At 48.2% G+C, this 16,991-nt stretch overlaps 2 protein-coding genes across 3 annotated transcripts in view; one reads left to right on the top strand and one right to left on the bottom strand.

Annotated features, from left to right (window-relative positions):
* The window catches only part of SCAPER (S-phase cyclin A associated protein in the ER), a 140,858-nt gene extending 129,778 nt beyond the window's left edge, over positions 1 to 11,080 (top strand). For both annotated transcript variants that reach the window (XM_036389682.2, XM_036389684.2), the window contains exons 30-32: positions 6,358 to 6,549; positions 9,029 to 9,080; positions 10,645 to 11,080. In XM_036389682.2, coding sequence (XP_036245575.1) covers positions 6,358 to 6,549; positions 9,029 to 9,080; positions 10,645 to 10,739 — 339 coding nt within the window. In that variant the 3' untranslated portion in view covers positions 10,740 to 11,080. The remainder of the gene's footprint in view (positions 1 to 6,357; positions 6,550 to 9,028; positions 9,081 to 10,644) is intronic.
* Positions 11,081 to 13,231: 2,151 nt separating this feature from the next.
* On the bottom strand, positions 13,232 to 15,887 carry ISL2 (ISL LIM homeobox 2). Its single transcript, XM_036389847.2, has 6 exons — positions 15,830 to 15,887; positions 14,649 to 14,838; positions 14,196 to 14,455; positions 13,802 to 14,085; positions 13,546 to 13,716; positions 13,232 to 13,414 (listed from the first exon to the last, which is right to left on the bottom strand). The coding sequence occupies exons 1-6, from the start codon at positions 15,885 to 15,887 to the stop codon at positions 13,298 to 13,300; spliced, it is 1,080 nt and encodes a 359-aa protein (XP_036245740.1). The 3' UTR covers positions 13,232 to 13,297.
* Between the last annotated feature and the right edge of the window lie 1,104 nt (positions 15,888 to 16,991).

The raw sequence follows: 16,991 nt of genomic DNA on the forward strand, positions 1-16,991 counted from the left end.
AAATTTCAGTGTAGCATTCTGGAACTTTCTTTTTGCATGGAAATAGTGCTGTGATTCCTGAGAAATGCCAGGAGGAATTTAGAACATTCTTTGCTCAGAGCTTTGCCAATAGTGGAGTTTGCAAAATGGAAAGAAAAGAGCTTGACCTTAAAACAGAAGAAGAGCCTAAGTGGTGACATATTCTGCTGATTAAATACTAGCAGTATGAGATCTGTTTATATAGAAGCAAAGAAATAATGCAGATCTAGCTTTGAAGAGAAACTCTGCACTACTAATATAAAGACTTATTTCTTTTACAAAGTTGTAAATAGCCTAACATCAAACAAAAGGATTTAACTGCTTGATAGAATACTGGTACAGGAATTAGATGCACAGTTCCTGTTCAATGAAGTTATTACTTGTTAGTACAAATTAGAATTGGCATTTGTATAAATGAAAAATCCATGGATTAGAAATATTAGTGGTTCCCATAGGGAGTACCATTTGAAGATGCTAATGTTTGTCATGGCCATGTTGAAGTTTGGCAGCACAGGTCATCTGAGATGGCAGAGAAGGCAGGGAGTGCCTCTCAGAGAACCACTCACTTTTTAAACTGAGCTGTTCTAAGAAAATTGCATCTGAACGTGAACCACATAAGAGCAGAAGAGCACAGACAAGTAAAAGGCACATTTTAATGCTTGGTTTCATAAAAATGAAAGGGAATTCTATTGGGAAGGATGTTTTTCTAGAAAGTGAATTCAGCTCCTGCTAATAAGCACTGTATTTGTTTCTGAGTACCTGTGGAACACCCCATGTCACTGCCAGGTTTGTCTGCAAGAGCCAAAGAAAGTTTTGCTTCAGGAAGTTCTGAGCTTTCCAACTGCTTGTTCCTGTATCCACATTAGGAGAACTTTGTCTCAGTTTCAGTTTTTCAGGCAGAGTCAGTCACACAAGAGCAGTGCACTTGGATGGCTTGTAAGGTTTTGTTCAAAACTCCACGTTTGGGTTTGTGCCTACAGATTTCAGTTCTCTCCTTGGCAATCTTTTTCCTTTCTCTGCTGCCCATTTTCCCCTTCCTGTGTGGATGAAAGGAGCTGATGGGCTGCAGAAGGCAGGCATGGTTCCCATGGCCTGGCTGGGAATGGTGCTGGGAGGCACTGCCAGGCCTCAGCTGCTGGGTGTTGTCTCCTCTTGCCTTGGCCATGCCCCTGTGGCTGCCATGTGCCCCAGCAGTGCCACTCCTGCCAGCTGTGCCTTTGCTCCCAAAGCTTCTTCCCAAAGTGAATCATTTCAGTTCTTTGTTTTGCCCTTCCACAGACAAAATAGTTTGCTGCTGGATTACTCTTCTACCTAATTCTACCTTCTACAAAATTAATTAGCTTCTTTAAAAGATCATTCTGGTGGGTTTATTGTATATATTGACAGAAACAACTCACGTGAATGATGTTTTTACAGAGCTGCAAATGTCCAAGTGAAGCAAGAAAACCTAAATCCACCAGTAGAACTAGACTAAATATTGCTCTAAAAATCAGCACTTCCAGTCTGCAGTAATCCTGGGCTAACCTTGTGTGGTACACAAGTGGTGAAAAAGTTCTTGGTCTGACACTGAACCCTTTATTTTGTTATTTGTAATAAAATAGCTGACAATATTTAACATACACACAGAGAACCATTGGAAAACAATCTGAGATCATAATCTTCTTTAAATTTCTGGAAGATGGCAAGCAGAGTTTTATATTCAGTTAGTTCCTCTTTTTTGAATGCAGTTACAACTTGGAAAAAGAAACTCAGATTGTCCCCAAAAGTGCTACTCCATAATAAATCTTCACAGGGCAGTTTAATTGAACTGTTAGCTCTTGACAAATTACTAGCATGCATCTCCATTACATGTCTATTCAGAACATATGAATATATGAATGATATGAATCTATGAATTATCAATTCACTTCAATGTAACTAATATTTGTCAGTATTTTACATACAGACATTCTTCAACTTTCTAAATGGCATTTTAGTTTTGTTGATGAAAATCCTGTTTGTACGCTCAGTTACCTGATTATGAAAATCCAGTTTCAAAGGCAAGAAGATTCTTATTTTAGTTTTCTGTAAAATTAACTGTTGAATTGGTAAGATTTTACATCTGATTTGACATGTAGCTGCTGAGACATGCTGTGTCATTGCTGTACCATTCCAAAGTTCTGGATCCTGTTAAGTATGAGGATTTTATTACCGTCCTTTGACAACAATACACACATATGCATTTTAAAGTAATGGTAGTTTTCACTGATAAAAGGAATACAGAGAAAGATGAAGTGAAGAACAAATATATATATATGCAGTATATAAATAGAATTAGGAGGTGTTCAGCAAAACATCTTTCCTTTGCTAATTATTGGGCAAAAGTTGTCCCTCTGTGTGCTACTCATTGTCTCCCTGCAAGGAAGGAAAGGAGCTGCACTTTTATGATTCTCATTCCTGCAGCAGCATCAGAACATTAATTCTGGGGCCCTTGGAGCTGACTGAAAAATGAAATGAGCTGCAGCGTTTCCCTTTGCTACCCAGAAGAAAATCGTGCCCAAGTATTTTGGATTCTTATGGTCTGTTAATTCCTTAGCAAAGGCATTCAGTCCTGGGAAGTTCTCCTTTGCAAGGTGCCAGGAAGCAGTGGCAGCAGTGCCAGGCTGCTGTCCTGGGGTCATACAGGGAAGGACTGAGTACCCAGGATGGAATATCCTTCTGGAATATCCTTCCAGCAGTCACATCAGGTCTGGAGCCAGACCCTACCTGAGTGACAGGGGAAGCCTTATCTTGCAGAGAATGATGAGTTCCCCTCACTACTTTATTACTGTTTCATACCACATGGAGCTTTTAATTTTTTTGATTGATTGTCCTATTTTATTGCTCAAGTGCTGTGTGGCATATTGCTGGCTTTTGTCATTGGAGTCTGTTTTGAAAGACTGACTTTTATACTGCTTCAGACTTTCACAGTGAGAAGTGCAGCAAATGGCCAAGCAATACACTTCACAGTGAATATTGGCCTGAGTAAATGTAAGGAAAACATGGATTCCATCTAGAGACTTCAGAAATCATGAATCATGCTTTCCTAAGTGATAAACTTCAGAAATACCAGTGCAGTGGATGGGGATGGTGATTGCACTGGTGAGAGCAGAGTGCATTTCCCAGAGAGTCACACGGGAGCAGGGATTGCTGCTAGGGCAGGGGAGAGAGCCTGACCCGCTGGCTATTGGAGATTAAGTCAATTAGCAGGACCTGCAGAGGGCTATAAAGTGGTGGGAGTGACAGAAGATAACTGATAGGCAGCCCTGCAAGGTGTTGCTCAGTGGAAAGTTCCCACAGGTCACCACATCACTCATGGTGCTGGACAGTTGGCTGTGGGTGCAGCCTGCGTGGTGTGGGGGACCTGGACGTGCAGACAGACACCAACCAGGCAAGGCTGCAGTCCTGAAAGTGAGCATCTGAGTTGCTCCAGTCTCTCCTCAGCAGGCTTTTACACTGAGAGCAGTGTTGGCCAGTGCTTTCTGCTGTGCTGAACCTGAATTCTCACCCACTCTGTAACAGGGGCTCCACCTCCAGGATGGACCAGGGCCTGGAGTTTGACTGGTGGCACAAAGGAAAACTCCCTTCATTCAGTGAAATAGCATTTCAGAAACCTATTTGCTATGTCTCCTACCTGTGTGTTGTTTGGGTCTTCACAGGATTGTTCCAGCATTTAGTACATGTTGGGCCATAAATAAGATAAACTAAGCTGGAATTAATTCCAGCTAAGCACAGGCAAAACCAATAAAGTTGTATGAATATGTGTAAATTTTGAGAATAAGCAAGGTTTTAAAAAGAAATACAGAAAACATCAATGTGAGTTTCCTGCTCTGATTTAAAAACAATAATTGCAGTAGCTTGGACTAATTTGATAGGCCTCAGTTCAGAAAAAGAAAACCACAAGGAAATATTAATGGAACATAGGCACATAGCTGAAGTTAAGCAGGTGCTTAAATGCTTGGCTGTACAGAAGTGCAGTGATTTAATTAGGATCTTGTTACATTTGACAGGCATATCTGATTTGCAGGCTAGAGAGAGAGCAACAAGAAAAGCTAATTCTAGGTAAATGCATCTGGATCCCAGTCTGTGGCAGGAGGAGAGGCAAGCTGCATTTCAGCAAGGAGCTTGTATCTCTTGTATGAGAGCAGTTTGTAAGATGAGCATTCCATATTCCAGGCCTGCAAAAGTCCCTGGGATTATTAAGCCAAGTGACCATTCAAAAAAAAAAAAAAATCAAGCAAGAGAAGTGTAAGTTTTTCATTTGCTTTCTTTGATGTTCATCTGCTAAGTCAAGTGCTGGCCTTCTCTTTCTCCACCCACTGACAGTGAAGCAAGGAATATGTGCTCTGCTGCAGGTTTATTTGATTGGCTTCTTTTCCAGTAAGGGGTGACTCATGGTTTTTTTTCGGAGTACATAATATAGTGTATCAGGTTTAGTAGCTGCATTAGTACAATGAGCTGAAATCATTAAATTGATTCCACATGTGATAAATACCAGATTAAAACAGCCAGCAACCCCTCTATATCCCTTCCTATCTTTAATGTTGATAGCATCATAGTAGTAAAGCTGTTGAAAATAAAAAGATAATGAAATAGTAATTCTGTGGAAGCTATTTGGGTATCTGCACTGTGAGTGTGGCAGGACTTCACTAACTATCCATGGCATTTTTAGGACAGGTAAGGGAAGTGAACTGTGAAATGAAAAATAAAAAGTCCCAAAAACTTATTTTCTTCTGCCTATTCATCAAAGGTATGGTGGCCATGAAAAAGAAACCAAGAGTTCTCTTGTTCTGTCCTGGATCAGAAATGCCAATTGTAGTTATTTTAGTAGCAATTGTGATTGACTTTAAATACTTTTCTGATTATAGAATTTACCACTGCAAAATAGAACAGTATAATAGCCACTCTGGTTAATTTAAAATTTCAACAGTACTCCCAAACTTGGGGGCACCTCTTGCTTACAGGGTGGGAGCTGAGAGTTTAGAATCATCCAAATGCTTCAGTGATATTTTCCTCAAAACAATGTCTGAATGTGTGCTTAATTGTCACTTTTTTTGCTGTCTTTTAAAAATTGCTCCTGTCTTTAAGGACATTAAGACATTGCTACCAGTATTTTGAAAGGTTTTTCAATGTCTTTTTTGACTGGTGAACTGAAAAAAAAATGCAAACTATTATTTTGTTCATCTTGTTTTTAAATTGAACTGCATTATCAACTTAGTGTGTGCTCTGAAGGTATTGTTAAAAGTGCTTTGAAAACTTGTAAATCCCTGTAATTTATGTTCCTGTAGTCTCAACTGCTTCTTTCTGTCCTTCTGGTTTTAATTTGAATGCAGTCTTGTCTGGGTGTGTACCTGTAAAATTGTGTTTTTCCAAGTACAATTTACAGTCATGACCCTCAGTTTTACAGTGTTCCAGCCTTATAGGAGCTTCCTCCTATGCTGAAAAGCCAACTTTGGGTCAAACAGCTCTTTCATATTGTAATTGTCTAATCAAGGTTACTTGGAACAGATCCGATTTGGGCATTTTTTAGTTTATGGCAAAGATTTTATAAGAATATCAAGTGAAATGGAAAGGTTCCTTTGTAGGAGACCAGTGATAGCATTGCCTTATTTCTTCAGATGTATACAGTTGTAAACTTAGCCTTCTTCATGACAACAGTCCCATTTATCTAAACAATTCTCCTTTTAGAGCCAATGGCACTGATAGAAACCGAGATAAGGAGCACAGATGGGAGGATCTCTCTGAGTCTCTCCTTACAGAAACTCCTCACTGGGCAGCTCACAATCCCCTTTTCTTTTTGGTGCCTGAGAATTCGTGGCAGACATCTCCCCTGAAACACAGTCCTCTCGAATTGCCAGCCCCAGGAAGGATGGTCAAGCTTCGGGAGGGTTTTTAAAATCCTGGATTTTTCTTTCCCCTGTGCTAAGTGCATTCAAATGGCAGAGGTCGGCATTTTGTCTTTCATGGCTCTACCTTAGAACAGTCCCTGAGCTGTAATTCTTTGTCTTTTGAATTAAGGTATTAAATTATCTATTTTACTGTAATCTGTAAATTAATCCCTTGCTTATTTGTTGTCTTTTTGGGTGATACAGAAAAAACGAACTTTCAGAGCTTTGTATTTTTTATATTACTCCACAATAAAAATAGTACTTGCACACTGAAACAGAAGTTATTTGAAGTAAATGTTATGGGCTTTATTTTTAGTACTTACTCCTCATCCGTGCTCATTTTTTTAGCATGACTTCAGCACCCTTGGTGGTTAAGAGGAAGAGAGGAACAGATAGATCACGTGGTTGAATTTTGTTCTGTTTGTATTTTCAGATCATTGTACAGTCTGGCCGTCACCCCACGGTGCTGCAGAAGCTCTGCCAGTTGCCTTTCCAGTATTTCAGTGATCCTCGTTTAATCAAAGTGCTCTTCCCTTCACTCATAGCTGCATGTTACAATAACCCTCAGAACAAGATCATCCTGGAGCAGGAGATGAGCTGTGTTTTACTGGCCACCTTCATCCAGGTACGGCTGTGCTCGCCTTTGCTCTCAGGGTGGGGATCCTCACTGCGCTAGGACAAGCAAACAGCACTCAAGTGCTTCCAGACTCTCTGCAGCTCTTCTCAAACCACACATGATGCCTGTACTTGAGGCATTTTATCACACTCAAAGGTTACTGAGTAGTTCAGGTTCTCACTGTTTGTGCAGATTCCAGTTTGCATTCAAGTTTCTGGATGTACTGGGAAGATGTGATGTAGATCTTAAAATATTTATTTTTTTAAAAATTCTTGCCCATATAGCATATCTGAAATCAGTATATTAATGTGTTTACATATAAATGTACAGTTGTATACTGTGTACCATAGATTTACAGGGAGCTGGGTTAGTGTATGCATTTTATGCAGAAAATACACAAAACATATGTTACCAGTCTAATCTTGCAAGCTTTATTTTTGACAGTAAGCCACCGAAGTCATTACAAATACTGTTTTGAATAAAGATTTGCGTTATTTTTCTTCCCTTTGTCTAAATTTATATATTGTTTTATCCATCAGATTTTTTGCCTGCCTCATGGTTTTCAAGCATTTTATTTGCTGTTTCCAGTGAATAAATGTAGTTTTCATAAACACAGTACTGTTAAAAATAATACTCTTTTGGGAGTCTGTAACCCTGTATCAGTCACCTGAAAGTTACTGCTGTTGATAAAGAAATGTTAATCAAAGTCCTTTTTCTAATGCTTTACAGCTAGTCCAATAATACACTACATACATTTCAAAGAGAAAGTACAAGAACTAAATATTTACTAAAAGTCTTTGCATAACATCAAATTTATGAGTGCAGCTACTTTTTATCCTTTTAATTCTAAAATAATTGCACAGCAATTTTTAAAAAGAAGTTTGGAACTTTGTATTAAAAACATTTGCCGTATAGTAATGAACTTCTGGTTAAATACACAGCTATAATTCATCTTCTTTGCCTTTCTTATAGTGAAACTGAAAAATATAATTTGTGCATTATTAGTTATTGCAGCAAGTTTAGTTTGAGTTTTTTTCAGCTAAAAAAACAGGAGAGTGGAGGAGAATGTTCCCTATATGAATAATTCAGGTTGTTTACGTTGATTTCTGTTCTGTAAGAGATGGAATGGCACTAAAATCCCCAGTAGCTACGGTAAAGTGTAAGTATATTTATAAGGGTCAACGTTACTAATACAATTTCCAGTTAGTTATATCCTAGATGGCAAGTTCATGTACTATGCCTGTAGGCTTTTAAAAAAAGGTGTTCTATGAAAATATGGAAGAGCTGTGTGTGCTGTGAAGTGTGCTGTCACTGCTGGCTTCGGTGGTCCTTCAGTATTTTGCCCACACGCACACACGGAGCGCGGTGCTGGCAGGATCCAAGGAATGCGGAGATCCCGTGCACGCAGAAGGGACTCGCTGCTCCACTTCTATTTCAACTCGCTGCTGTTTGTCAAGCAAATCTCTCATTTGCTTCAGTCAAAGGTTTGGGAAAGACTGGAAAATGTTGGCCTGTGACTAGAAAATGAGATTCTTCCTTTGCCAGGGAACGCCAAAAGAAGTCCTGTTTGCATAAAAGTTTGGTGGTGTGTACGAATATAACACTTAAATACAGTGTGTTAAATGTGCAGCCAAAATCAAAGGAAGAGCATTTCTGCATTTTACAGCACTTACCCTACCGATAGATTTATTTCCATCAACTGAAGTTTGCATCAGCCTGTTTATTTTTGTTACTTCTGTTTGGAGATGTGCAGGAATAAGTAGAAACATTCAGGAGTATCCACAATTTGCTGTGCTGTATCTTATCTCGGGTAGTCCCTTCTTCAGTATTCTGCTGGGTGGAGACTCCAGCAAAGGACAGGATCTGTAGTGGGGAGCTGGCTGGTTCCAGGCCAGGTCTGTGTCCGTGCTGGCTCCGAGGATGCTGCACCCCAACACCCCACAGCAGTGAGATCGTGTGGTGCCCTGCGCTGGGGCACAGCTGGGGCACAGCTGGGGCACAGCTGGCTGCCAGGGCCAGCAGCACTGGGCAGCACCTCCACCTTCTCCCAGGAGATAGCGCCTCAGGCTCCCAGGTTGCTGGGAAGCACGGCCATTGAAATTGGGATCAGTCATGAATTTTGTAAGAGTGTATTTGGAGTCGGGAGCAAAAGTCTGAAACACCATTTGTTTTACAGAAACATTGCTATGGTTAAATGGCTAAATAAAAATCACAGTAATAACTATTTCCTAAGAAGACATTCACTAAAAATATATTTTTTGAAAACAGATATAAATAAATGTGTAAAAATCCACTGTAAATTACAGAATTTAAGTGCTGGCAGTACTGTGTTATGATATGTAGAAAACAAGCCAGAGTTTGTTCATTTACAGATTACATGAAGTATTAGTATTTTTGAATGACTGTGAAGACTTCTAAATGTTGTTTTAATTCCTCAGATATAAGATCTGAAAACCTGATGTCTTTTTTTGTTTGTTTTCCCCCATAGGATTTTGCACAGAGCTCAGGCCAAATGGAAAATCAGTTATCTCAGCAGAGGGGTACGTTCCCTGCAGTGTAACAGAGTAACAACTGGGTAGCAAAATGTGGAGTTGCTGTGATTTAAGTTCCTTGAATCGGCGTGGCTGAGGAGGAATACAGTAAATGTACAGTTTGGGGTGGGCTCTCTGCCTCACATCCTGACCTGCACATCCGTGTGTTCCAGCCTGCTGCTCCTCTGTCGGGGATTCAGGCTGTTAATCTTTATTCAATGCTATGTGGTGTCGTGTCTTAAAATGTGATACTGTACCTGTACATATTTAATTAGCTGACACAAAGGCTGCCTTCAAGAGTTTTAGGTTGCAGAAGCTACACAGCCATGCCAATACACTCAGGGAGCCAAAAATCTCTAAAATACTGTCTGTAATTGTCCTTTAAAGTCTGTCAGTTTGCAGAAGAGTCGGGGTTTTTTTTTCCCTCCTCAGTTATAGATATTATTTTAAATGCAGTCAACCTTTCTAGGCTAAACATTTGAAAGATTCTCGGCTGAGATGGCTGTTACTTGCTAAACACATCTGAAATTCAAGTGTCGATGGGCATCTGGTCTTGAGAATTGTGCATAAAATGTGACGCTCAGACAGTCATTTCTCCCTCCCCATAAGTAGAAATCCACCACCATTTCCTCAGCATTTGCTAGGAGATGAGTGGTTCTAGGTCTAAAGCATCAAGTTTTTGTTTAAAAATAAATTATAAAGTGAAAGTAACTTTATGGACATTGTTACTGTCAACATCAGCCATCTCAGTCTGAAGCAGACTCGTGCAGTGTCTGCAGCACCAACTTTCCAGGATTGTATTTCCATGAGATTCTTTTCAAGAAACATCTAAAATCCAAGTAGAAAACTTGCTTTTTATTTTCACTATTCAAACTGGAGGAACTTTTAAACAAAAATGTGGTAACGTGTGAGTGTGATTTCTAAACATTCCCCAGTTGCAAAAAGGTTAACTTAGTAATAGTGTAGGCAGGATTATTTTTATCTCTTCTATCACTTGAACGTGAAGGATGGTGTCCCCCCAAAAAATGGGAATAGTAACACTGATGGGAATAAAACCTGAAAGCACAAACTTCACAGTTGGGTGCTGCGTGGAGGGTCAGACCCTCAAACCTGGCACAGTGCAGTCCTGTCCACGTCACTGCACACTCTCAGGAGTGAAAGCTGCATTTGTGCCCTGAGCTCTGGGCAGTCAGGAACACAACTCTTCTGCAGCCCTTTGTAAAAAAAAGAAACTGCTGAGTAGAAAATGAGGCTGCCCAGAGTGTAAGGAGGCTGAGTGGTGTGCCCAAGAACATGAAGTGGGCAAAGATGTAAAATGTTCCTCTGCACAGGGCAGAGAGCCTGAGCAGCTAACAAATGGAAGCCTTTGCTCATCAGAGCCTCTGCTCCCATTCTTAAAGGCAAGCATAGATGCCATGAGCTCCACAGAAGTGTCACCCCATGGTCTGAGGAGATTTGGATAGGGGGAGGGGAGTAAATCACTTAAATTGGCTGCACATTCATTATTCTTGTTTTACTGCCATCTTATCTTAAGAGGGAATAACTTGGTAATTTTATGTTCTTTCTTCAACAGAAAAATTTTTCAGTTCTCAAGATTATCTTGAGCTCTCCAACAGATTCCCCCGGCAGTCCTGGGAAGAAGCTCGACAGTTCTTCTTGAAAAAATAAGAGTTGTATTTAGCTTTTAAATCCCTAACATCGTCACACTGACCAGTTCCTGCTGACTACCTTCTTTAAAATGCTGTTCCAAAATGGTTTTGATACTCTAAATACTTATCCTATAGATATATAATTTGCACTATTTATATAAGTACTGTAGATACTTCCAAGTTCTGTTTTGTAATTTTGATAATTTGAGTTTATTTCGTTCTTGTATCCAATGTCATGATTTTTGGTGTTTTCTGCCCTGTGGTGGGACTTGCACTGCAGAACTGCTGAAATAAGGTTGCAAACAGAGAAAATATGTTCTATATATCTTGTAATAAAATAACTTATTCTGTCTTGTGTGATTCCTGTGTTAAAATCATCAGTATGTTTGAGTTACCATAAGCAACACGGTTCAGAAAGAGAGAAAAAAACACTCATAAGATGTTTTTCTCGGTAATCAAGAGTCAATCGGAATCAAATCAAAGTAATTCGTCAGATCTGGCCCCGGGGAAAGTTTGCTTATATTTTTTTGGGTGATTGAGGACACGTCACCTAGGACAGATATTTTAGAGCTCATGCATTTTTAACGTCTCGCTTGGACTCGAGCGGGGCCCGCGGAGCCCTCTGGGCTCCGTGCGCGGCGGGGGCTCCGCGCGCCGGCTCCGCCCGGGGCCGCTCCCGCGCGCGGCGGCGCTGAGGGGGCGCGCGGAGGCGCTGAGGGGGCTCCCGGCGCCCCGGCTGCGCTGCGCCGGGGCCGCCGCCGATCCCGGCCCGCGGGCACCGGGAGCACGACCCGGGCAGGACGGGGACCGCGACCGGTGCCGGAGCGAGGACCAGCACCGTGATCGCCACCGGCAGCGGAACGGTCCCTTCTCGGCGGCCCCAGCGCCGCCCATAGCTGCCCGGCCCGGCCCGGCGCGGGCCTGAGGCGAGCCACGCGCCGAGCTCCAGCCCGGCCCCGGGAGAACGCGCCGAGCTCCAGCCCGACCCGGACGGAGCCAGGTAACGGCGGGGGCCTCGCGGCGAGGCTGGGAGGGCGGCAGGATGCCCATCCCCACCTGTCCCTAGCCGGGAGATTGCTCGTCCCGGCGGTGCAGGGCAGCCCCGGGCTGAGGCGGCCCCGCAGCCCGCGCCGCTCCGTGCCCCCCGACGGCAGCTCGCCCTGGGAGCCCGGTCCCTGCACCCCTCTCCGCAGTCTGTCGGGGTAGTGGAGCGGCCGCGGCGCTGCGCTGCCCATCCCCTGCAACCCGGAGGGCTCCGGTAGGGCCCGGCTCTCGCCCCGCTGCCCAGGGATGGGATAAGGGAGCGGCTCCCCGTGGCTTGAGCTTGGCCGGGCCTGCGGTCCCACGGGGAGCTGGCCCTGAGCAGTCCCGCGCGGGTAAGGGGGAGGGCGCGGGAGCTGGAGCGGCCCTGCCGCGCTCCCAGGTGATGCCAGAGGCAGATAAGGAGTCGCCGCCTGGGTCTGGACGGGGGGATGGAGGCGCGGGAAGGTAGGGCTCGCCTCACCGCCCCGGGGGAGCGCCGCCGCCCAGCCCCGCCACCCCCGGGAGGAGGCGAGGCGGCCCCGCACCGCGGCAGGTGCGGACACGGCCGGGCGAGCCTGGGGGCTACTCCGAAAGGGAAACCTGCGCTCCGCCTCCCCGGCTATAAATAAGCGGCCCCGGTTCTGAAAGCCGATTAGCGCGGTGCGGTGAGGCCGTGCGGGAGAAGCCGGCGCTGTGCCCGTCCCGACCCTCTCTGTTCCGCTCCCGATCCGTATGGCCGCACCGCTCCGCGCCTGGTGTGCCCCTTCGCCTCCCTTTCGCGACGTTTTTTAGTTCGTTTTTGGTTTTTTCGTTTAAAACCATTTTTGTTTTCTTTTTTCTTTTTTTTATTAAGTCCAAAATATTTAATCCCACTATTCAACCGCTGACTCTGACAATAAATAACAATAACTTACTTTTGATCGTTAAAGGCGCAAACAATCCGTCCTTCGTCCATTGATAACTTAACATTATTAGTACTGGTTTTCCCGTTAAAAAGTCTCGTTTCCGTGTCCCTTTTTTCCAGCGATCGTGGGGGGTCGGGCAGCGTGGCCCGAGTGAGGCATCGGTGTGAGATGAGGCTGGATGGCGCGGCTCCGCGGAGGAAGGTCCAGGCCAGCTCCGCGGCCGCACGCCGGAGGAGTCTCTCCCCATTTTGTAGATTTTGGTTTTACTATTTATTTTTCCCTTTCAAAAAGGAAAGAAAAACCGTCCCCAGCTCAAACAGCGGGCGAGGAAGCCTGTCACTGTGCCGGGCTTCGGCGGGGAAATCCGAGTTTCTTTGGGGAAAAGAAACACCGAAATCCGCAGGGCAGGAAAAAACCAAACCAAAACCACGAAAAAACCAGGGCGGGGGCTCTCTCTCCGGTCTGGTGAAGGCAGCGAGGATCCCGGTGCTTTTTTGGCCGACAGTAACATATTTTTTGTTTGTTTTTAAATAAGAATAATTAAAAAACAAAGGCGTTTGTCCGGCGCTCTGGGAGCGGCCCGGGGCCGGGTGTCTCATGCAGGGAGCGCAGGCATGCGGAGGTCCCGCGGCGGGGCGGACCGGCCGCTTCACGTCTCGGCCGGGCTGGGTACCATGCTGTTGGGGGTGTCGGGGAGCTGGGAGGACAGCGAGGTCACGTCGCTGCCGGAGGAGGTGCCCAAGGAGCCGGACTCGGAGAAGGAGACCTGGGGGAGCAGCGGCGGTGAGGGCCTGGCGCGGTCGCCCCCTGCCCCGTCCCCCTCCCTCAGCACCCGGGCCCGGCGGGCCGGCATCTGCCCGTCCCCTGCGGCCCGACGGACGGCCCGGCGCGGCTCACCAGCTGCTGGAAGGCGGCGGGCTGCTCCAGGTCGCTCTGCAGGGCGAACTCGCTGAGCGCCTTCCAGGGCGGCTGGTAGGTCTGGACCTCCACGGCGGTGCCCTGCACGGCGCTCTCGTGGCGGATGGGGCTGCCGGCCACGAGCGGAGTCCCGGTGAGGCCCTGCAGGCTCTGCGGGCACACGGGGATTCAGCGCGACTGCCGCCCGAGCCCCCCACCCACATCTCCCTCCCCGCCGGGGAGGGCGGGCGCTCACCGTCTTGTCGCTGTGCTGCTGCTGCTGGAGCTGCTTCATGAGAATGGACTTTTTCTTGTCCTTGCAGCGCTTGTTCTGGAACCAGACGCGGATGACGCGGGGACTGAGCCCCGTCATTTCCACGAGCTGCTCCTTCATCAGGGCGTCGGGGCGCGGGTTGGCGGCGTAGCAGGTCCGCAGCGTGTGCAGCTGCTTCTCGTTCAGCACCGTCCGCACGCGGGTGGTCTTCTCCGCCGCCTTGTGCGCCGGCGGCCGCGGGGCGGGCGGCCGCCCGGGCACCGGCTCTGCGACGGGCGGGGAGGGCGCGCACCGTCAGCGCCGCCGCCCGCTCGCCCGCCGCAGCCCTCCCGATACCCTCCCCGCCCCGCCGCCCGCCCCGCCGGGGAGCCGGTACCTGCGAGGTGCGCGGCGGCGGCCGGCGGCAGCGCGGGGCTGCGCGGTCCGCGGGCGGCGGCGCCGTCGGGGGGCGGCCCGTGGTCGGCGCGGCAGAGCAGGTCGCGCTCCCGCAGGCAGAACTGGTCGCCGGGCAGGAGCTGGCGGCCGCAGGCGGCGCAGCGGAAGCACTCCAGGTGGTAGACGTGGTCGCGGGCGCGCATCACCAGGTCGCTGCTGCTGAACGCCGCCCGGCACTGGGCGCACTTGATGCCGAAGAGCCTGCGGGGACGCGACGCGCCGTCAGGGCCCGCGGCCGCACCGTCGGGACGGCTCCAGGCGGTGCCGCGGGGGCGGGCAGCGGCCCAGAGTCGGGCTTTCGTTGGGGGAAATTCGGGGAGTTTAAGGGGCTTTTGTGCTTTTCCGGGTCTAGGTTATTTTTTTGTCTAACGAGCGCCGGCGCATTCGGGGTCACCTGCTGTAATCCCGTTTGCAGTAGGCCTTGCCGTCGCGCAGGAAGCATGTGCAGGTCTCATCGAGAGGCTGCCCGCACTCGGCGCACTTGAGGCAGGCGACGTGCCACTCCAGGTCCGGCGACACCCGCAGCAGGAAGGGGTCCTGGATGCGGCCCCCGCAGCCCGCGCACAGGGCCAGCCCCGGCCGCCCTGCCGGGAGCGAGCGGGGTACGGTCAGAGCCAGCAGTGCCAGAGCAGAGGTCAGCAATTAGGGAAAAGCACTTTTTCTTTTTTACACTTCATCCTTTTTTCTTATTCTGATTTGTTTTGGTTTTATTCCAAAATAGAAAGAAAGAGAAATAAAGACAGACACACGGACAGAAAGGATGGAAACATGAAAGGAGACAAATTAATACGGTCAGGAAAAAGGAAAAAAAAAAGAAAGAAAGAAAGAAAAAAAAGACAGAAGCTTGAGCAAGGCAAATAAATGCAGAAAGACAGAGACGTAAAAGTAGAATTTTGGAAAAGGAAAATAAAAGCAGAGATACAAAAACAATAAAACAACGGCTGAGGAAAACTTGAAAGAAATAAGGAAAGAAACAAATAAAGAAGAAAGGAAAGAAAGAAGGAAAAAGAAATTAAAACAGAATGACGGAAGGAGATACAAAAGCATCGAAAACCCAGAGACGGTTAAAATGGGAATATGGACAAATTATAACCGTAAGAGACATGGAATCAAAGAGACAGAAAGAGAAATAAAACTAAACAAGAACAGAAAGAAAATAATTGGTTTTAAAAACGAAAAGAGAAATTAAAAAAAAAGACAAACAAACACGAAAAAAATAAAGAAAGAAAAACGGTAACACGACCAAAGAAAGAAAGAAATAAAGGAAGAGCAGAGGGCAGCAGAGAAAGAAATGGAAACAGTCGAAAGAAATGAGCTCAGCGGCGCGGACAGCAGAAAGGACAGCGGGGCCGGGAAGCGCTGGGCACGAACGGGAATAGCGGCACCGGAGTTGCCGCGGGCCGAGCCCGCAGCCGCCCGCGCCCGCCGTGGGGCCGCGGCCCTTCCCGGCGCTGTCAGCGCGCCCGCGGGCCGCCAGTCCCCCCGACGGCAGCGGCGGCGCGGAGCTCGACCCGCAGGGTCCCGCGCCCGCCCGCCCGCCCTGGCCCCGCGTTTCGCTGAGCTGCGCGCACTTACTCTTGGAGGGCTCCCCCATGGCGCCCGGGAGCGGCCGCGGGAGGAGGATGTCCACCATGCGGGCGGCCCCCTGCGCACCGGCAGCGATGCGGGATGCGGAGCCGCCGCTCCACCACTACCCGCGCGGCGCGGGGCGGGGGCCGCGCCCGCCCCCCCGGGCCCGCCCCGCCGGGCCGCGCCGTGATGTCAGCGCGCAGAGGCGCTGACCTCACCGCGCGGCCCCCGGAGGCGATTGGCGGCCGCGGGGAGAGCCCGCGGATTGGCGGTGCCGAACAATGGGCGCGCGGCGGGCGCGGAGCGGGGCGCACGCCCCGCGGGACCCGGCCCGGAGCCGCACGACGCCGGCACTGACGGGACGCGCGGCCCCGCGCCCCGCGGGAGAAGCTCCCCCGCGCCCCGCGCCCCGGGCCGCCGCGGGACCCTCTCTGCCCCGCCCGCCGTGCTGCGCCTCGGCCCTGCGCGCACGGGGAACGGCGGCATCGGCAGCCCGAGGAGAAGGAGATGCATTGTAGCTTTTTTCCCTCCTCTGTTTTCCCTGTTATTCTTCTTGACTTTTAGTTCGCCTATTTTTTTCTCCTTTAATTTCCCTCTTCCTTTTCTTTCTCGTCTCTTTTGCATTTTATTTCGTTGTTCTTTCTCCCGCGTTTCGGCGTGCCGCTGGCAGGTGCCCGCAGGCGGGCTCGGCGGGACAGTTCCGGCGCTGCGCACAGGAGCATCTCCGCGGCAGACGGGAAGGGGCTGCGCGCTGGCCGCCGGCTCAACGCTGCGCACCCGCGGAGCAGTTCCCTGCTGAGACCCGTGTGCGGGAGAGCCGCCCCAACGGACCCGAACAGAACCGACCGCATCGTCGGGCGGCCGTCCCGGGCAGCAGCCCCGTGACGAGCTGAAATTAGAGGAGAAAAATAGTATTTTACCGCATTTTCATGCACCTGGTTCCATGCTGTTCCCGCAGCCGAACCTCTCCTGTTGCTTTTTTCTTCCTTCTGTTCTTTTTTCTTCCTTCTTTCCCCCCAGTCACCATGGGCTTCCCGTGCATTAGCAGAAAAATAGGGAGAGCACTTCCGTGGCCTTTGACTCAGTGTTAAATTCCCAAAGACTTTGCAACACAGCAACACGAGTGCCTCTTAAGGTCCAGGAAAGCTTAAATATGCTGGAATTGGGA

Source organism: Molothrus ater, chromosome 13 (assembly GCF_012460135.2).
Source record: "Molothrus ater isolate BHLD 08-10-18 breed brown headed cowbird chromosome 13, BPBGC_Mater_1.1, whole genome shotgun sequence".
Lineage (NCBI taxonomy): Eukaryota > Metazoa > Chordata > Aves > Passeriformes > Icteridae > Molothrus > Molothrus ater.

What these genes read in the sequence shown, in the direction of transcription:
- ISL2 (XM_036389847.2), bottom strand. Translation starts at nt 15,887, where the DNA reads ATGGTGGACATCCTCCTCCCGCGGCCGCTCCCGGGCGCCATGGGGGAG. An exon ending in CATGGGGGAGCCCTCCAAGA is followed by an intron (nt 14,839 to 15,829) that starts GTAAGTGCGCGC and finishes CGCTCCCGGCAG; the next exon opens with GGCGGCCGGGGCTGGCCCTG. An exon ending in TGCAAACGGGATTACAGCAG is followed by an intron (nt 14,456 to 14,648) that starts GTGACCCCGAAT and finishes GCGTCCCCGCAG; the next exon opens with GCTCTTCGGCATCAAGTGCG.